Raw genomic sequence first — 20,342 nt, 5'->3', positions numbered from 1 at the left:
ATTGAGAAGTTACGTGGCGAATCTTTCCCCTGATCAACACAAGCCATTTTTCCTTTTCATATTTTTAAGTGTTTTAAATACATTCTACTTTTAACTGCTATGCTAATTAAACACAGCAATTCCTAATTCTTCCATTTAAAAATGGAGAATGTTAACCAAACTGAATGAAACTATCATTTTTTTGGAGGGGGAGGTCAAATTATTTACAATTTGTATAAATTGTTAGAGTATAAAGTGCAATACAGGCTAGATGCATTGAGCTCCATCTGACATAAAATTATAAAATATTAGCTGATTCATTTCAAAACAAAACAATAAAATATAGGAAGAACAATGATGAATTTTACTTTAATAAAATTAAAGTCAGGGATATAAAGACTGGATCAATTTTTCTTTAATTTTTCAAATACCTTATTATTTTCCTACTGTCTTTGTTTAGTTTTAACAGGCATATTATAATATACTTGCTCTGGGAAATCATCTATGATTATAAGTAAAAAGTATGCGTCCATAAGTCCTTAAGCACAATTTCAAATACCAAAGTGTCAATGCCAAATTTCTGATTTTAATGAAGAAAATTCTTAACATTAAATAAACATGATTTCATTTACAATGCTGATTTTTAAAAGCCATCTGAAAATGAAATGTGGCAAAATTATTGCTTCCAAAGTTAAGCTGGCACAATCTATACAAGAAAGAATTAAAACAAAAGCAAACTGTATCAAAGGAATTACATAATCAACTTTTATCCCTTTTTTTCGACATTTTATACACATTTACAAAGCTATGTATCATCTTGTACTCTTTATCTTAAAGGGGATGTCCTGCTACCTTGGTCCTTAAATTCTATACATGTTAAGATATTAGTGTGCTTAACTACAGGAATGATGTAAATTTCGCATGTTAAGCAGTATAATAAATGCTTGGCAAATCTTCTACTATGAAGTTCTGTAAGTATATTACTTTGCCATACAATACAAAAAAATTCACAATGGAAAACCATGAGTATTTTCACTGTAACTTTTTAAAAATGCAACATTTCACAATCTCTGGAACTGTAAAACACCTATTTTTTTAAATTTTATAGAATTGAGGGAAGTCTTTTAAATGTCAGAATATACATGCCAAATATGATTTAGCATATAAGCACCAAAATCTGAAAAGTTTACAAAAATTGTTGAACTTGTAAGGTGCATTTATTCATGAATTACACTGTTTGAGGAAAGAGACAGTACCCCAAACCTCATTAGTATTTAAGAAATAGTTGAACAGCTTCCAACTTGGTTAACAGCAAAATAAAAAATATTGCTTTTAGTTTTTTTACACAGGTCATCTGAAATTTAGATTCAAATTTAAGTGCTGTCTTTTATTGTGAATGGCAGTTTAAGCATTAACTTTATGTCCCAGTTTAAGATACTTCACACACAATTAGTATTTAATAACCTAAACAAAATAAAAAACTTGAGTCAATTAGTGAACATCTGAAGTTAACAAAAAAGTTAGATCTCTATATTTTTATCTAGAATTGGGTGTAATTTTGCATCAAATAACATTATTTTGTAAATGTTATCAGTCCATTCAGTAATTAGGTCTTTTCTAAATATGTTGCTATATATCTGGCAAAAACTATTATTATGAAGTTAAATGAAGTAAATACAAAGTTAATTTCTTGATTTACAAATCAATATTATCGTGATATTAAAGCATGCCTCTTCCCAAAACACCTTGTCAACGCCGATAACAAGGAAGGAGAAACAGATGCCAGTACTGCTCTCACAGCACTGACATGCTGTCCTGAATGACCCAATTAGGTTGGGGCAGGGGTGTGGCCTGGATCCCCAATTCCGTGGAGTTGCCACCTCCACCCTCACTCTAAATAGCTTATACAAAATCAAGTTATTCACATCACTAACACAAAATCCAGCAAGCTAGTCCTGAAAGCCATCTACATTTATATATTTATATGTTACTGTGTACATTAAAAAAAGAATGTTATTGTGCTTTTCACATATCTAAGTTTTCCTATCATTTTATTTCTAGGTTTCTTGGGAAGGGAAGAGAAAGACTAAGAAAAAAGGTACATCAAGCAAGTCAGACTATGAAGTAACACTACACATAACTAGCGAGATAGAATTTAAAAGATACTATTATCAAAAAGCAGTATACATATATATAAAAGAAAACAAAGTCTCCTCCCATAAATCCATATTATTCCATGATAGATTTTCACAGCAACCAGTATATATATCAATATATTTTTCACAATCAGTTCAGTTATCGAGAGAGTATGCTTTTAGAACTGAAAGATGTCATTTCCATAGCAGCTAGACGTTGTCCTATTAGAGAAATGTGCTTAGAAATGGTACAGTGATTTGCTCATTCTGATGACTATTTACAGATATCTATTTACGTTAGCAATAAATAATCATGGTATCAAAAGAGAATGCTCGTGCACACCCCGAGATGGCTGCATGCTCTGAAAACATGTACATGTAGCTTCTCTGCTGTGGTCCTCTCAGTGCCAGTGCCAGCGCGTGCCCTTGAATCTTCTCCCCATCAGTCTTGCTTCTGGGGGATGCATCCTTCCATTTCTACCACCTCCGGCCAGCCTTCATACTTGTTCGTGTCCTTATTGTTCTTTATGTGCTGTTGGAACACAATCATAGTAGTTTTAAAAACCTCTGTTGATTGTTTATCTGCAATAACACAGTTTAATGTATTCATTTCACTAACACTATGTCAACAAGGAGCTCATATAAATTACTGTTCAAGCCCCAGCCAGGTGGCTCTGTTGGTTGGAACACTGTCCCATACACCAAAAAGGTTCTCGCTCAGGGCATATACCTAGGTTGCAGGTTCGATCCCCAGTGAGGGCGTGTATGGCAACAGTTCGGTGTTTCTGTCTCACATCGATGTTTCTCCCTCTCTATTTCTCTCCCCCCTTTTCCCCTCTCTCTAAAATCAATAAAACATATCCTAGGCTAAGGATTTAAAAAATTATTGTTCAAGATATTAAATGGGGCATGGGATGCAGTGGCAGACCTTCAAATAACCCACTGAAAGAGCTAAACATCGCAGATTTCTGTAAAGGATCACTTGTTAGCCAAAAGGTAAAGTTCACATTCTACTAACTTCTAAAGTATTTTCAAACTTAATTGATTATATAAAAAGCTCAATTAAAATCTTTAATAACCAATGCTTCCTAAAAGGCTTCAGGCACAAGTAATCATATGCCAATGCATTGCCATGTAGGAAAAAAATTCCCGAGAACTTACAAAAAAATACATGAACATATTAAATGGCTGCTTTATCTAAGTTTCAAATAACTGGGATTAAAATATTTACCATACAATTTCACACAATTCGGTTTTGTCCATTAATGATTAAAGTCTAAGACACTAACCTGTTCAAAAGGACTTTTTGTTTTAATGCCTTTGCCACCACAGAAGACCCAGTTGTCTCTAAAGCCCAGATTGGTAATAGATGTGCTCCCCAACTCCGCAATGAGCCGCCGTGCCTCATCGTTGAGTCTTAGGGGGTGAAAAAGAATAATACGATAAACATAGTGCACTCAAGTTAGCTTAGTGATCCCAACTCACCTAGGATATCTAACATATAACATGAGATAAAATGAGAAAATAGCAGCTTAAATAAGACAACGTAAGAAATTTTTTTTGAGTAACAGACATATTTGAAGCTTTTTTTTACTTAAGTATACTATACAACATTATATAACTATATGAGTTTCAGGTATACAATATAGTGAGTGATTTGACATTTTCATACCTTATACATGATCACCCCATTAATTCCTACTATTTGAATTCTTTAGTGACAAAAGACATGAGATCTAGCAATTAAATTTTAAGCTTATTTTATTAAGAAGTACCATTTAGATGTCTTTATTTCACAGCAATAATTAACTCTCATCAGTTAGTAGATGCCTATCTAGGCTAACCCAGGGTCTTAAAAAACCAATAACTTTATAAAATTAAACATCACTTTGAATCTCCAGTAAAATCTTTACAAATTGCAGAACTGAATAAAGGTAAATGCTCATAAAAATCTAGATGTTTCTAATTTTACATCTTATTTAAATAAAGTGAACTTCGAGAACAGGGACATAAGTCATACTCCAGTGATAACTGCCACGTGGTTATTTAATGAAAGTGAAAATAGTAACCACACGGCAGCTAAGTACCTCCCCGGAGGAAGGCCAGTGGCAAAAGCCAACTGCTAGGGAATAGATAACTGAAAGATGCCATTAAGGAATTTTGTGTAGGTTATTACCCTAATGTTGAGTGAGTCTTAATCTTCTCAAAATAGCAAAGGAAGTCAGTAGCTACATGCTAACTGTAGAGCTAAAAAAGAAGATAACTAAAGGCTGCCCGTGCAGTTGTTTTATTTACCCAAAAGATTGCACTACGGGCAATCGGAGAGTTCTGTTCTGTTATAAATCTAAGGCAAGGCTGCCTGCAGCGGGTGGCTCTGTTGGTTGGAGCGTTCTCCTTACACCGAAAGACTAGTAGGGAGCATACAGGAGGCAACCGATGGATGTTTCTCTCTCTCTCTTTTTCTCTCTCTCTCTCTTTCTCTCTCTCTCTCTCTCTCTCTTCCCCCCCCCCCCTCTAAAAATCAGTGGAAACATATACTCAGGTGAGGCTTAAATAAAAAAATCTGCAAGGCAAGGGTTCTTTTTTTGTTGTGTTTTTTTTTTTGCAAATCGCTGGAGGACCATTAACCTCACATAGCATGAGGGTCAGTAAGGAAGGTACTTGGTTGTCTCAGAGTTCCTTGAAATGTCTCATACTAACATCAGTTAGCACTTTAGGGTATTAAGGAGAAAACACTGGGTCCAATAGTTCTCATTTAATTAACTTGAAGATAAGCAGGGTAACCTTTTTTTGAACAGGAGCTTTAGTCCTGGCCAGTATAGCTCAGATGGTTAGAGCGTCCTCCCAATATGCTAAGGTCGCAGGTTCAACACCCAGTCAAGGCACATACAAGAAGAAACCACCAATGAATGCATAAGTAGGTGGAACAACAAATCAATGTTTCTCTCTCACCCCCAACTCTAAAATCAGTTAAAAAAAAAAAAGATAAAAAATTTGATATTTTTCTCTCTCACTTCCTCCCCCCACCAAATCAATAAATTAAAAACAAAAAATAAATTTTAAAATGTTTCATAAGACAGGAACTACATATATCATTAGACTTCCACAGTTTAGGCCAGATGATGAGGGATTGCTATATACACAAAAACTGCCTGCAAAGTCAGTGATTGTCCAAATGCAGGCCTGGCCCCCTGCAAAAAGTATATAAAATCTTTCTTAGCTAAGAATTTTATATCAGCTAAGAAATACACTGAAGGGCAGCCATACTTTTGAATTTCAGAAGTGATCATTTTGATCTGTAGAAATAAACTAAGCCAATTTAGCCAGAGATCTAGAAGCAGCTTGAAATTAAGCTTTACATGTTGACTGGGCTCTTTCTCTCCTTGCTTTCCCCTGAGGACACCCCTGGGCCCTGTGCAGAAAGGGGTTAAAAGAACAGGCCTGAGTTGGCAAGACAGGGGCTGGCGCCTGGAAACCTGAATTTTGCCAGGGCTCCCACCATTCCCAGAATCGATGAGAATGGTTCGCAGTGCTTAAACTGTAAAGAAAAAAAAAATGCAGTGTACGATTAACACCCACTTTCTCTCTGGAAGTCTGGGATTTTGGGGTGCCTACATGACCAGCTCCCAACAAGAATCCTGGGCACGGAGTCTCCATCAAGCTTCCCTAGTGGACAGAATTTCAAGGTTATCATACTTTGTTCCCAGAGGAATTAGGCATGTCCTGTGTGCCTCCCCGGGGAGAGGGCTCTGGGAAACATGTGCCCGGTTCCCTGCAGACTCTGTGCCACGCACCACCCCCTGTGCTGACTCAGCTTGGTGTCCTTTTGCTGTAACAAACTGCAGCCACAGGTGCGGTCTCTACGCTGGGCCCTGTCAGTCCTCCTAACCAATCAGCAAACTGGGGGTTGTCCTGGGCATCGTTGCCACAGGTCCCTATCCACGTCTATCAACTAGTTTTATAACAAGATAATTCTCTTAATAACTTCTAAAGTTTTCCGATCTGCCCATGTAGCGAGTGGGGGATTTTATTATTCTTTTTTTTATATTTGCTACTTAACTAGGTAAACGAGAATTTAGTACTTCAAAAAGCATTTTATGTCCTAGCCGGTTTGGCTCAGTGGATAGAGCGTCAGCCTTTGGACCAAAGGGTCCCTCCAGGGTTCGATTCCAGTCAAGGGCACGTGCCTTGGTTGCAGGCTCCTCCCGGGGCCCTGGTTGGGGTGTGTGCAGGAGGCAACCAATCGATGTGTTTCTCTCACATTGATGTTTCTCTCTGTCTTTCCCTCTCTCTTCCACTCTCTCTAAAAAAAAGATCAATGGAGAAATATCCTCAGGTGAGGATTAACCAAAAAAAAAGTTTATAACCATGCAACATAGCCAATATTTTAAGCACTAGATGAATATACATGGGTGTTGAAATGTCCCATTTTTTTAAAAGGCAGAGTAACTAGTATAACGCTACACAGCATGGAACTCAGAAGAGCTTTTCATTCTATACTGGAGCACCATGAGTCTGTTCCATGTATTTTAATCGTTACCTATGGTCTTAACTAGCTCAGTTGTTAAAATTTTATATGAAATAAATTATTTTAGTTAAGAATTTTCTTTGAAAGGAACAGAACATTCTCCTTTAATAAACTGTACGGTGGACACACAGGTGTTCTAGGAAAGATTCTCAAGTTGCACAGCGGAGCACAAAGAGAGGCCGGGAACCGGGGAGGGGCATGGGCTCCGCCTGGTCTCTGCCTGCAGGGAAAGGCAGACACCCTGCGGTCCCCCAGTCACGCCATCTAGCCACGCCAGCGCCCTTCGCGAGCGGTACAGAAAGCAAGGAGAACTGATATTCTGGGCTCAATCAGACTAGTGGGAAAGGACAATCGGAAAGTAGAAGTGTCAGGAACTAGGAAGAAAATGACCATGTTACCTCAGGAGAATGAAGGCTAAGAAAACTCTAGGGCATAGAAAGACCATGTCGCCGAGACTTTAAAGAGAGCATATTATAAGAGGTTCAGATTAGAAACTCTTATAAGAGACTATGACTCTTTAAAAACAAACAAAAACTCCAATAAATTTCACTCTGTAATTTGCTAATAATCTCAGAAAAAAGAGAGGATAGTTTCTAAATTAGTGGTACAATTTCGTGTTCTGTGATGGGCTCAAACTTAAAAAAAAGTGCAAAAACAGAGGGTAAATCCCATTGCTAATGACAACTTTATGGCTCCTACCAGGAAGAACTATAGTGCTTGGGATGCATGGAGTCTCATAAAACTCTCAGAGCCACAGAAAGAACTCCTGCTCCGAAGTGTGAATAATGACGTGACCCACCGTTTCACAAGAATGATATATCGAGATCAAAGCATGATTGTCTTTTCCAAGGAGGCAAACGCTCTGTGATCCACATGAAAAGGGAACAGGGGCTCCAGAATGCCCATATAAATGCTTTAAAGTAAATTTAAATCTCTAGGCCCACCCACACCACACACTTAATTCTAAAGGAACTCGTTAATGCAATCTCCCATGCAGCGTCAGTTACTTTAGAAGCATCGTGGGAAATAGAGTTGCTAAGACATTAAAAGTGCAATATTCCAATTTTTAAAAAAGGCAAGAATTTTAAAACAGTGGTTCAATAAAACCAATTCCAATTCGTAGCAAAACTCTTAAAAGGATTGTAAGATCATGTAAGCGTTAAAAAACAGAAGAGAAAGGGTCGTGCGAAGGAAGTGTTACTGTCGTGACCAGCTGGCTAACAGCAATGATAGGAAAGGAGCAAAGGGGAGGCCAGACATGGTAAGCATGGTCACCTGGGCAGCTTCCCCAGGAGCTGCAACCTCACACTCCCAGGAACCACGGGGCCATTCCCCCGCAGGCCACTAGGGGGAGGGAAACGGACACACGCACAGTGACATCAGATGACAGGTGACATGCTTGACTGTCAGTCTCACCTGGGAACAAAGATACTTGCCAGAGGGGTGGAGCCACTGCCAGCACTCGAAACCCTGCAGGGCTCACTGGAGAAGCTCCTAGCTAAAATTCCAAAGGAATTCTCTCTCCTGTTCCTCTTGCTTCACTCCTGCTTCCTTGCACTCGCTTATTCTGTGACCTGCTAGCCCGCCATGTGGCCCGAGAAGCTGCACGGCTCATGGCCGTGTGGACCCCACATGCAATGGACTGCAGCTGGGAGCACAAGCTAACCCAGCCAGATGCTGGCCTGGACTGGACCTTAATATGGAGCAGAAGCTCTGGGCAGTGGATTTGATTCTGGTGATGAAGACAAAATGGGACTTTTTCCATGGCGGGATGGAGGGAGACGGGGCCTGGGGTGTTGGTGGGGAGAGGGGAGGGGGAGGACTCCCTTAATGTTACCTCATCAATAAAGCGTTTCACGATACCTCATGGTCCCATGGAGGCCTCGGGAAATTCTTGTCCCTGTGACACTCCAAAAATCCCACTTCCACCAGCAACAGGTGGGGACGCAGGGGATACCCCACCCATAACAGAGGGAGGAATAAATAGCCAAGTCACTGCTATCTCAGCTACTGCAGCTTTTGAAGAGGTTTCGGGCAGTAGAACAGGGCACTGCAGTCAGCACAGTTCAGTGAATTTCAAGGGGGCACCTGGTAAGTCTCAGAAAACAGCCGATTTCCACTGAGAGAGCAGTGCCAGTTTATGGATGTTTCTCAGTGAAGTAGTTCACTGACATTGTGCCTTTTGCCTAATTCAACTAAAGATGTGTTAAAAATGTATAGAGTTCAAAGGTTAAGTAAAACTGGCATATTCAACCACTGCCACTTTCCTGGATAGAATTAAATAGAATATAACAGGCTATTCTTATTAAAAAAAAAAAAAAAAAAGGAACTCGTTACTTGCTTTTGCTGAGAGATGAGGATCTTACATGAATAATTTGAGATTTTCAAGTTAAGATTAAAACAGCAGCTGGATGATATGGCTATTAGGGCCCCTTGGCAGCTCGAAAGCATTTTCTGCACTTGATTAATGGACACGCCCCTCGCAGGAGGCCCCTGGGTAAACATTTTTATCAATGACTTAGATTTAGACATAAGAACCCTTTGGAGAGAATACAAAGCCTGGATCATGGAAACCTCATAGGACAAATGTCAGAATCAAAGCCAACTGGGCCCAAATGAGCAAAGTTAAACTTAACGAGGATACACGAATATAAAGTCCTTCATTTAGATGAAATAAAATCAAGTTCTAATGGGAAAGACCTGACGTGGCAGTGGTTAAAACACAAAAGTCTAAGATGAAATGAAAAGATCTGAGAATTTAACTTGACCAAAACTCATGAGCCAAAAATGTGATGTGAGTGTTTAAAGAAAACTAATAGGAGTCTGCATGAATATTCAAAGAAATTCGATCTCCGCAGCATGGCAAGCTAGCATCTGCACTGCAGCCTGGACGGGCCAGACCACATCTGGAACGCACCGCTCCATTTGGGCACTCAGTTTAAGACAATCGACCAGAGCAGGCCCCAGAAAGGCAGCCAGGAGGGGAAAAGGACCTAGAAGTTCAACATGATAAAAGGTTAAAGAGCCTTCCTACTGAGCCTAGAAAAAGGAAAACTAGGAGAAATGCCATTGAGCTTCAAATACTTGAAGTAGCAAATGATTCGGGCGAACATATTTATTGTTTTGTTGTTCCATTTATTCAAGCAAAGGACCATAAAGCAGAATTTAGAGGGAGGCAACGCTGAGAACATAACATTTACTCAAGAACAGTTTTCATGTTTTATTTCAAATAGAGGAATGATGAGGGTACTGACGCCCTGACGAGTGAGTTCAGCAGAGGAATTCACTGAGAAGCTCCAAGGGAACCTGGCCTTAAAGAACCCTGACGTCAAAGACACCATCAAGGCTTCACTTAGGCATGATGCTAACCTGCCATGGTGTTCTCTCCAAAAGGAGACGTACAACAGCCACATTTAACTTGCTCGCTCAAACATTTATTCCTTATCAGACAAACAAAAAACTTATTTTACAGGGGAATGAGGTAGAAAGTAGGCATCATTTGAGAACTGAATTCCCTAAAGTGTAAGTTTTCTTGGAAAACTTGGTATGTGTGTTTTTTACTGTTTTGTTTTTCTTAAATGTGTTTCCTGGTTAAAATCAAGTAACACTGGGATAAACAAAGGTAAAGAGGTTTCTGTAGGGCAGCACTTCAGAGCCCTTTATTGTAGACCGATAAAAAGTACACAATACCAGGTGTGATCCCCAAACTGATTGGATCATTATCAGTTTAAAGGACTGGGGTTCCACGGCATACACCTTGGGAAGTGCTGTGATGGGGACCAGTCCGTTATTCTGCTGAAGCTCAGAGCACAGCCCGGGGCTCATTACGTATGAAAGCCCCTGGGATCCAAAGAAACCACTGTAGAGAAGTTTCCCTAATCGGCACACATACCAACTCCCTATCCTGGGGAGAGCAGCACAGCCACTTTATCTTCTGGACTCTCGAGGATAAGCAGGAGAACAGACCATTCCTTAGGAGGTGAAACCCAGCAGCCTTACGTAAGGAAAAGCCATAGCACAAAAGAGCTTCTCATCCCACATAAGACGGGGTATACCACAACTCATGACTCACTTCAAACGTTCAGACATCTGCCAAGATACGTGGTTACATCGTGTTATATTTATGATGTAGACAGCCCTTCGTAAGGATTGTTTGTCCATTTCCATATAAAGGACATGATGCTTATCATTTATTTCCCGTGTTTGAAAGAGGGAAATACTCGATACTTAAATTCACGTGCCCCAAACTGAAAACATGTACAACTTGAATTCACTAAATGCACAGAAGTTGACCAAATGCGAAGACGTCATACTTTCACCCGCAGGTTGAACCCTGGCTGAGGCTGCTTTTGGTGCATTTGATGAATGACCACCAATAAAGAGCGGCTACAGAGAAAACAGCACCCTTCCCTGCTCTTAGGCACGGCTACAGGTATTATTATCAGGGGGGGAACAGGGCTGCTGTTCATCGGGTGTAATAATGAACAACCTGGTGAAAGGAGCAGACATGTAAGTCTATTCAGAAAAGTAAGACTTAAAAGAAAAACTGTGGCTGAATCATGAAAATTCTATCAAAGAATGTTGATATAAGGGAAAACTTAAAGTTGTTAAAAAATAACATAAAAGAGAACAAACTTTATGTATAATGTGATCCTTCTTTCACAATACCATATGCATAATGAATACACAGAAAGATAGAAGGAAACACACTAAAAAAAAGGTTAATAGTCTAATCTAGAAATTTTTTCAATAAAAATGTATTACTATAAAATATAGCTGAAAAAATTGTTCAGCTTTTGAAGTTTACATACTTGGTTGCTCCATCATCATACGTTCCCATTAAGACGATTGTTCCATCTTGTATGGACTTCAGAAACTCAATAAATGGGGCCACATCTGAAGAAAAATAAAAGATTGAGGGTTTTTAAATGACCAAGTAACCATCATGATAATCTGTAAAGTTAATAACATAAAATATTAAATTTGTAAATTAATAAGTTCTAATGTAAAATAACCAAAAGAAAGATAAATCTTATAAACATGTTAAAGAATTAAGTTTGTTCCTAAACTTAACATTAAGTTTGTTCCACCATCAACTTAAAATGTCCAATCCTGATTCCTCCTAAATGTCTTTGCACAGATATTCCAGGGGCTAAATGAAAAAACCATTGCAAGGTTATTACTTATGATTTGAAGTAAGAAAGTCAGGGAGCATGAGAAAGGCTCATGAACTCCCTCCATCTATGTAAATGTGTTTGGCTACTTTTCTAAAAAGAGGATACACACATTTTATTCAGTTCACAAAAGGGTCTGTAACTTCAAAATATTATACAAATGTTTATACACACACACACACACTTTCTCTCTCACACACACACACACACACACACACACCCCCCGACTTAAGGGATCTTCTGGGCAGATCTACTTAGCATATACTAATGGGAAGAATATAGGCTGGGTTACTTTAAATTTACTCAGTTTCTTTCCATAGCAAAGACTCCTAAGATTTTCTCTAGCTGATTGCATTTTATAATAGCAGCCTTGATTCCGAAAATATGTAGAGCAGCTAACAAATCATTTCTACTTAAATGCAAAAATGGCAGCAAGCTGCAACTATTTCTTAACTAGAGGCGTATTTTCAGCAGTGATGAATCTACCTGTGATGACAGACCGGAGCTTCTGGTCACATTTTGCTAGCGTGTTCCTATGTAATAATTCATGGTAAGAACAATGATGCTTCAGAATCTAACATGGATGGTAGTGTTTTAGGTTTACACAGTCTTCACAGCTATGAAAAGTTCTCCTAATCTCATTTAAAAACACATAATATGTGGCCTCTTGTTAAAGCTAAAGAAATATTAGGAAAGCTGAACTGCCTGAAAACTCTGCTGGCTTCCTGGCCATACGTTAGGGGATGGATGGGGAGGTGCAGAAGAGCAGCCTCGAGCTGGTAAATTCCCCACACCAACAGCTTAGAGAAGCTGCAAAAGATAAGTCAGTGGGGTCTTCCTTCAAAGCTGAGGAAGAATCTCTTCTTTGGGGGCAGGGGAGCACCCTGCACCACGGTGCCAGCTCCTTGTCTCTGCCACCTGCTCTTCAAGGGACTTCCTAATACAAAGGTGTCTGGCCCGTGAACTGGAAAGAAAATTCTATTCCTTCTCTCGGATACCCATTTTTTGAGACCAAAAATGGTATGTAAAGAAAATCAATTCAGTCAGTTCAAAATGCTTTGCTATGGCCATCTTCAAATTACTTACTCTTTTTTACAATTTCAGACAGAAACCTAAAGGAGCCCAAAGCTTTGAATGAGCTGTCCTGCAGAAAATAGAACTCAGATGCTTTAAATCTCTATTTTTATGTCATTTTTCTTCACTATACACCACAATTTTTTATATTAAAAAAGAAAACCACAAAACAATTTACAATATGACTGATAACTGGATATTTAGTGAAAAGAAAGCGAAACAAAATGAACACAAAAATGGTGCCATTATGGCCCTGGCCGGGTGGCTCAGTTGGTTGGAGCACCATCCTGTGCACCAAAGGGTTGTGGGTTGGATTCCTGGTCAGGGCACATACCAAGGCTGCGGCTTGATCCCCGGTTGAGTCATGTATGGGAACCAATCAATGTTCCTCTCTCATATCAGTTTCCCTCTCCCTCCCTCCCTTCCTCTAGAAACCAGTGGGAACACATCTTCGGGTGAGGATTTTTTTAAATGGTGCCATTATGCTCTCATTAATGGGCTACATTATACTGAGGCGATTAAGAAGGCAGCGCTAGCCCTGGCCGGTGTTGCTCAGTGGTTAGAGGGTCGGCCCGCACACTGAAGGGTCTTGGGCTTGATTCCCAGTCAAGGGCACATACCTAGGTTGAGGGTCTGATCTCCTGCCCCAGTTGGGGCGTGTACAGGAGGCAATTAATCAATGTGTCTCTCTCACATCGATGTTTCTCTCTCCTCCTCCCTCACGCCCTTCTACTCTCTAAAAATCAATGTAAATGGAAAAATCCTTGGGTGAGGATTAAGGAAAAGAAAAAAGAAGGCAGTGCTAGCAACAGAACGGTTACTTGTTATTCAAACTTACCTCCTCCCCACATGTCAAAATATTTAGTGTCTAATATTTCTCCTGTTTTTCCTAAAAAAGATTGAATTCATATCAAATTATGCAAATGAAATATACTCTACTGTATAAAACAAGCATTCTTAGTCAATGACTGATACAAATTATTCTGAGACTTAAAATCTGAACTATGTTTCTAAAGGGTAACTTTGGATAGGACTTTCTCAATAGTCTTGTAAGTAGCAGCACACAGAAATTCACAACAGAATGCAGAGGATTCCAATTCCGAGTTAAACATCTTTTTATAAAATGTACATTTATTTCCCTTTTAAAATCTATTTTTTATTAACAATTAAATAGACAAATAGGTATGGAACCTTTTACCTAAGAAACTGAAGAAGGTAGGAACACAAAAATGTAGCTCTTGTTGTGAAGGAAGTAAAAATATTTTCCTGCACGATGGCCCGGGCAGGGTAGCTGGTTTTAATCCCCCTACACAGCTTCACGGGGCTTCTATGAGGCCAGACACAGAAGACCAGCATGCAGTTGGCCTCACTTCATGGATTTATGTTTTCAGATTTGACTTTGTAAGAACACTCAATATGTTCAAGATTCAATAAATTTACTCTAGTGAATTTGCCAGAAGAGTGTGGACAAATATTAGAAAATTACAATTACTTCTTACTCTTCATTCTGCCCAACCCCATCCAATATCCATCACCCTTTGTCTTTTACACCCTCTCATTCATGTCAATCTACCTTCATCTGTTAGGATTCCAACCTCTGCAGCAAGAATTCACCGGTTTAATGCTAGGTTGGGTGTGTCCTGTCACTCCCACGAGAAGCTGCACAAGCTGCCACAGAAGCTGGCTGCTTCCAAGACAGCGTGTCCCACACCCTCAGACACGAAGTGCCCACCGACAGCTGCATTTGTTCAGGGGCAGTAGGAAGGGGGTGGGGCTTTAGTGTCAAGAGTGGCACTTTCTGACCCGATCCCTTGATATTAGAGCATATTTTCTGTGGAGCATGTGAACACCCACTGAATACATCCAAAAGCTAAAGTACTGATTCTTACCATTTACCAGGGCAACATTGATCCCTCTTCCAACATTATTCTTAACACCACTCATTAAACTGAAGGGAAAAAAGTCAAGACAAATTTGGAATTATATAGTGTACAAACATATATCAAAAAATAAAATTATGCAAAAAAAAGGGATTGGGGATATTATACATGTACAAGTGTTTAGTCATGCAGAGGAGATTAAGAGATTAAGTCAGAGGAAACAGCCCAACACCTTTATAGCATTGTCCTTAAACAAGATTTCACAAATAAAAATATAAACAAGTATTAGGGCAAAAGACTAGACTATTTCTTGCTCTCTGCGTCAGATTATGAAATACCCTGTTAGAAAATCCTGACAACACGTGGACATCATGCACGTATTCCACACCATTCTTTTGCACTTTCTGCAACAACAAATGTGATGTGAACATAGACGTGAGATGCTCCCCAAATCTTTCACAATCTGAGAGCAAGAAGAGTGGGGAGCACTCTTCCATGAGTGTGTCACCTAACCGTGAGCATGCTCCTAGTGATTATCAGGGTAAGTTTCTCTATGCCCAGAAGTAAAACTGTGTGCATATAAAGACTGCATCTAACCAGTCATTTATGGTCACACCCGAGGGAACTGCACCCATGGGCATCTCACATACAAACAATGATGCCGTGACATGAAAGGCACTAGTGAAACGTCTGCTTGTTGTCAGTTCGGCTTGTTCAATTAGATTATTAAACTAAATCGTGGGCAATTTTAGGTTTAAAATTAAAGGTAAGAGTAATACTCCCAGTGGTGTGCTGTTCACCGTTTAACAACTAGTTTGAGGTTGGGGGTGAAGAGGAGTATACAAGATGAACACACACACACACTCACTCTCATGTGTGTAGCTATTTCTACTTCTATACATACATAATAGGTATATAAATTTGTTGTAAATTTTACTGATATAAAGTATGTGTAGTGCATAATTTCACAAATAATAAAATCTCTAATAACCTTAGTAAATTCCATATAGCCAACTGATTCTCAGTGAATGAGCTAACTGATTTTCATAGACATTTTATCTGAGGTTAACCTATGGTTGCAAATGATGAATGAGTGCAGTTCTATCCCTCAAAACTCAGCAGCAAAAAAAACCCAAACAAACAAACAAACAAAAAAACCCAAACAATCCAAACAAAATGAAAAACAGACATGGATATTTAACTGAAGAGGATATTCAGATGGCAAAACACACACACACACACACACACACACACACACACACACACACACACACAAAAGATGTTCAACATTTTTAGCCATAAGGAATAGAAAATTAATTGAGATGTCACACGACATACCCATTAGGACAGCTAAAATAAAATTCAAAAGTGACACACCAAATGCTGGCAAAATACAAAGAAATTGTGTCTCTCATATGTGCTGGTGGGAATGTAAAATGGTGCACTCTGGAAATTATTTGAGAAGGGAAGTTTCAAAATGCATTTGCTCTGTTCCTTTCAGAAATGTACAAGTGAACTCTATTATGAATATTAATAGGCAACAGCTGTGATTAACTTGTTACGTTAGTAACTGTCAGTGTCTTCTCCAAGTAGAGATCATCTCAGAGTATGGTGCTGTGTCTGTCAGAGCTAAGAAGTAAAGGCAACAGGGAAGCGCTATGACAAGAGCTTCGCACAAGAGGGCAGCAGCTCACCAATTTTTGAAAACTAATTCACTCAGGAAACCTACAACTGAAGATTTTAAATGAATGTTAGTCCTCACTCTTATTAACCCAAGTTGAAATTTTCTTTTATCCTCCATGAATATGAAGGTTCCCCACTCCCCTACCACTCCATATCTCTAAGTAAAAGTAAATGATCATATGACCATATAGAGTCTACATCATCTAATATTGCTTTGATTCAAATACCTACTATATATTCTAGCTACTACTTAAAATGATTAGTTTAGATCTGGGTTTAACAAACTACATACAGCTCATGGTACAAATCTAGCCACCTGCTGGATTTTTTTGTTTTGTTTTATTTTACTACCCATGAACTTAAAATGTTTTTTACATTTTTAAATGGTTGTATTTCAAATAATTATTCTTTACTTCTTGGCCCTCAAAAACAAAAATACTATCTGACCCCTAGATGGAAAAAATAACAATCCCTCAAAACAGTCTACTATATATTGCTATACCAAATATGAAGATTATATAAAAATAAGTGAAGTATTATTCCTAATATAAACTTCACATAAACTAAAATCAAATGAGTATATGTCTGCAATAAAAGCTGTATCTTGAATGTAAGTAAATTCCATGGGTTCTCTAAATGCAAAAGTAAAAAAAGCTACAATTTTGTTGTGAGACACCTTATGTTTAAACCCAAGATTTTGTGTTTCTAACTAATGAAATCCATCTTAATCTCCATAATATATATCTCAACTGCATCTACTTATCCTTAAAGCCATGACACAGGAACCTAATTGGCAACTCTCGTCCTGGGTCTGCGTTAGGATTTCTCAAACTCAATCTATGATATCATGGACCTGATGTTTCATGTGGAGAGGTTAGTCCTGTGCAATGTAGGATGTTTAAGAGCGAGCGCCCCTGGCCCCTTCCTCCAAGTAGCACCTCCACAGCTGTGCCAACCCCAAAGCTGACAAATGTCCTAGACAAATGTCCCCTGCGGAGCAAAGTCACCCTCACTGAGAAGCACTCATCTGGACTAACAGGCTCCAACGTGAGTTGCAGGCACTCAGAACACATGTAGGAAAATATTAAAATGCCCACTTCGGTATTTTTAGCGTCTACTGACATATTTTAGTGCGTGTACATGCAAAGCCTGTGTCAAACAGCTGGGGCAGCCCTTGGCCTGGCCGTCCCTCCTCCCTCCTCTCACCACTGTATGCAGCAGCCACAGCACTGTTTTCAACAAAAATGAACTCGTGACATGTCAGAGTTCATGTCAGAGCTGCCATCCTGGGACCCACCAGAGCATCCTGTTGTGCTGATGGCCAAACCATCAACAACTTCTCAAAGCACTTAGGAAAATATCTCAATCCTTACCTGCATGGACGACAAGTTCCTGCTGGCCTGGCTCTATTTTTTTTTTCCTTTTTATGTTTTTTAAATTTTGTATTGGTTTAAGGGAGCAATTTTCAACCTTTTCCATCTCCACACATAAACTAATTACTAAAATGCTGCGGCACACCAAAAAATATATTCTGTGCCAATGTGACAAAAAAGAAGTAAGTATAATTTTAATGGATTTACAAAAATAATAGTAACAGTAATTACCTACCCTTTTTGCTCCAAAGTGACTTTAAAAAATCAGGTGCCCACACTTGTATATAAGGATTTCTGATGCCAAGAACTAACCAATCAGATGCAATCTTATTATGCAACTGTAAGGTCTGGGGCTGGGAAAATAGGGTCTTTCCTGATCCCACCCGCTGAGTTGGACAAAACAACCCAGAACTGCCGAGCCACATCCTGCTGGACAACAGCTGCCATCCTGGGACCCACCAGAGCATCCTGTTGTGCTGATGGCCAATAAATAACCACCCAAGACTTCTCAAGATAGCCAGGGTGCAGCTGCACCAACTTCCCGCTCATCAATCACCCGCCACAAGCTACCTCAGATAAATCTGACTGGTCCAACAGCAGCATAAAAAATCTCTGCCAGGCATAGGCGGGTGTGACTCCCCCGGCCTGCACACCGTGGGACCTCACCTGAGAGCTTCCAATAAACGCGATATTTCGCTCTTACCCTGCTTGTCTTGGTCAATTTATTGGCTTTGGTCAGATTAAACCTTACATTAAACCTAACATCTTGGTGCCGAAACCCGGGAGACCTTCGTGCCACTGGGCCGGGTCTCCTCTGAGAACCAGAACCTGACACTCTGATGGAATCAGAAGCTGCAGGAGGTCCCAGGGGCCCCCTGAGGCTCAGCCTCTCCAACTAAAGGCTCTACCAGTGATCTCAGTTCTGCCTGGCGGTGAGGTAAGCTTCAGCCCGTTCTATTCAGCGTTCCTAGGGACACGTCTGGTGTCGCGGCCGTGCCAGGGAGCCCTCCTATAAGGTATCCCAGGGATATCTTTCCCGGACTTGCCTCTCCGGTGGGGACGCCCCCGAGACGGCCTGTCCCCTGTCTCTGTATTCGGAGTTCTCTCCCAATCGGGGATGCCTGCTTGAGAGAGACTCTCCGACCGGGACCTGAATCAGATGGGCAGCAATTCCTCCAAGCCGGGCTCCAAAACACCCTTAGGGTGCGTTCTCTCCAATTGTCTCGAATTAGGGTATGATCAGATGGAACAGAGAAAGCGACGCCTCATCCGATTGTCCACCGAAATATGGCCTCGCTACGCTCTGGACAATGGCTCCGTTTGGTCCCCAGATGGCACTTTTGATTTCAGAATCTTAACTGACCTAACCAATTTTTGCCAACAAACAGGTAAATAGCCTGAAATCCCTTATGTTCAGGCCTTTTGGCACTTCCGTTCTCGCCCCCAGCTCTGTATGACCTGCTCTCCCACCCAAATTCTCCTCGCTAAAACAGACCCGAAAGCTTCCACTCCACAGGTTCCGGATCAGCGACCTGCGGGCGACTCATCCCCAGAGGACTCAGCACTAACCACCCCGCCAGAAGCACTCGCAACACCCCCGGTCCCAGCGCCTCCACCCGTCCCTACGCCGTTCCCCACTCCGGAAGCACTGAATCCCCCTCCCTATGCTCCCGCTTCTCCTCCTCCCTGCCCGACCCTCTTCCAGCCAAGCCTTCTGGGCCCTTAACTACTGATCCAGCCTTCCCGCTGCTGCCAGCTCCACTGCCACCACCTTCACCCTTCACCGCCACCATGGGAGCTGGAAACTCCGCCCCCGCCCCTTACAACTGAAACCAGCCTTTCCCATCTGACACACATTCTCAGGCCACCCAACGACTGCCTTCCTCGGCAGCCTCTTCTGTTCCCGCGCCCATTCTACCCCTGGGGGAGCAGCGGGGACTGAGGGCATAGTCTGAATCTGTGCCCCCACCCTCTACGTCCAGCCTCACCGATTGAGAGGCATCTCAGGTCCTTTTCCACTGACCTGACCACCTTTACTGTAAACTTCCATAAACTCCTCAAAAAGACCTCGTTAACCTGACCTAAGGTCTTTAATAATAGAGATGAGGAGACCCAAATCCAAAATCAAAGGCGAGATCAGGCCAAGGCTGAGGCCCATTAGGAGGCCTTCCAGCTCCTAGCCACCGCTCTCACGAACCCCAAACGAAGTGCCGGTCCTCCAACCGCGGGTAAGTCAGGGGCTAAGCTGGCTCCAGGCCCATGTCTCAAAAGCAGCAAGGAAAGACACTGAGCCAAGTCCTGCTCAACCCCGAGACCCCCGCCTGGGCCCTGCCCAAGGTGCGGAAGGAAAGGCCACTGGAAATTGGACTGTAGTCTGGCCCTCCAGGTCAGGCCTCAGCCAGTCCAGCATGGCCACCCTCTGGATCCGGTTTGGAGCTCCCAGACCTCCTGGGACTGGCCACCGAAGAAGCTGCCCAGGCCCCGACAGGGCCCCACAGACTTATACCACCAGGACA

At 40.9% G+C, this 20,342-nt stretch overlaps 1 protein-coding gene across 1 annotated transcript in view; it reads right to left on the bottom strand.

Annotated features, from left to right (window-relative positions):
- Nucleotides 1-322: 322 nt before the first annotated feature.
- Nucleotides 323-20,342, bottom strand: part of FAM3C (family with sequence similarity 3 member C) — a 41,812-nt gene continuing 21,792 nt past the window's right edge. Inside the window, 5 exon segments of the mRNA XM_006109772.3 lie at nucleotides 323-2,646; nucleotides 3,404-3,530; nucleotides 11,454-11,538; nucleotides 13,729-13,779; nucleotides 14,780-14,838. Coding sequence (XP_006109834.1) covers nucleotides 2,557-2,646; nucleotides 3,404-3,530; nucleotides 11,454-11,538; nucleotides 13,729-13,779; nucleotides 14,780-14,838 — 412 coding nt within the window. The 3' untranslated portion in view covers nucleotides 323-2,556.

The sequence above is a fragment of the Myotis lucifugus genome, unplaced genomic scaffold (assembly GCF_000147115.1).
Source record: "Myotis lucifugus unplaced genomic scaffold, Myoluc2.0 scaffold_245, whole genome shotgun sequence".
Classification (NCBI taxonomy): Eukaryota; Metazoa; Chordata; class Mammalia; order Chiroptera; family Vespertilionidae; genus Myotis; species Myotis lucifugus.
Note: the sequence above shows the minus strand (reverse complement) of the source record. Positions and strands in the feature narration are given on the sequence as shown.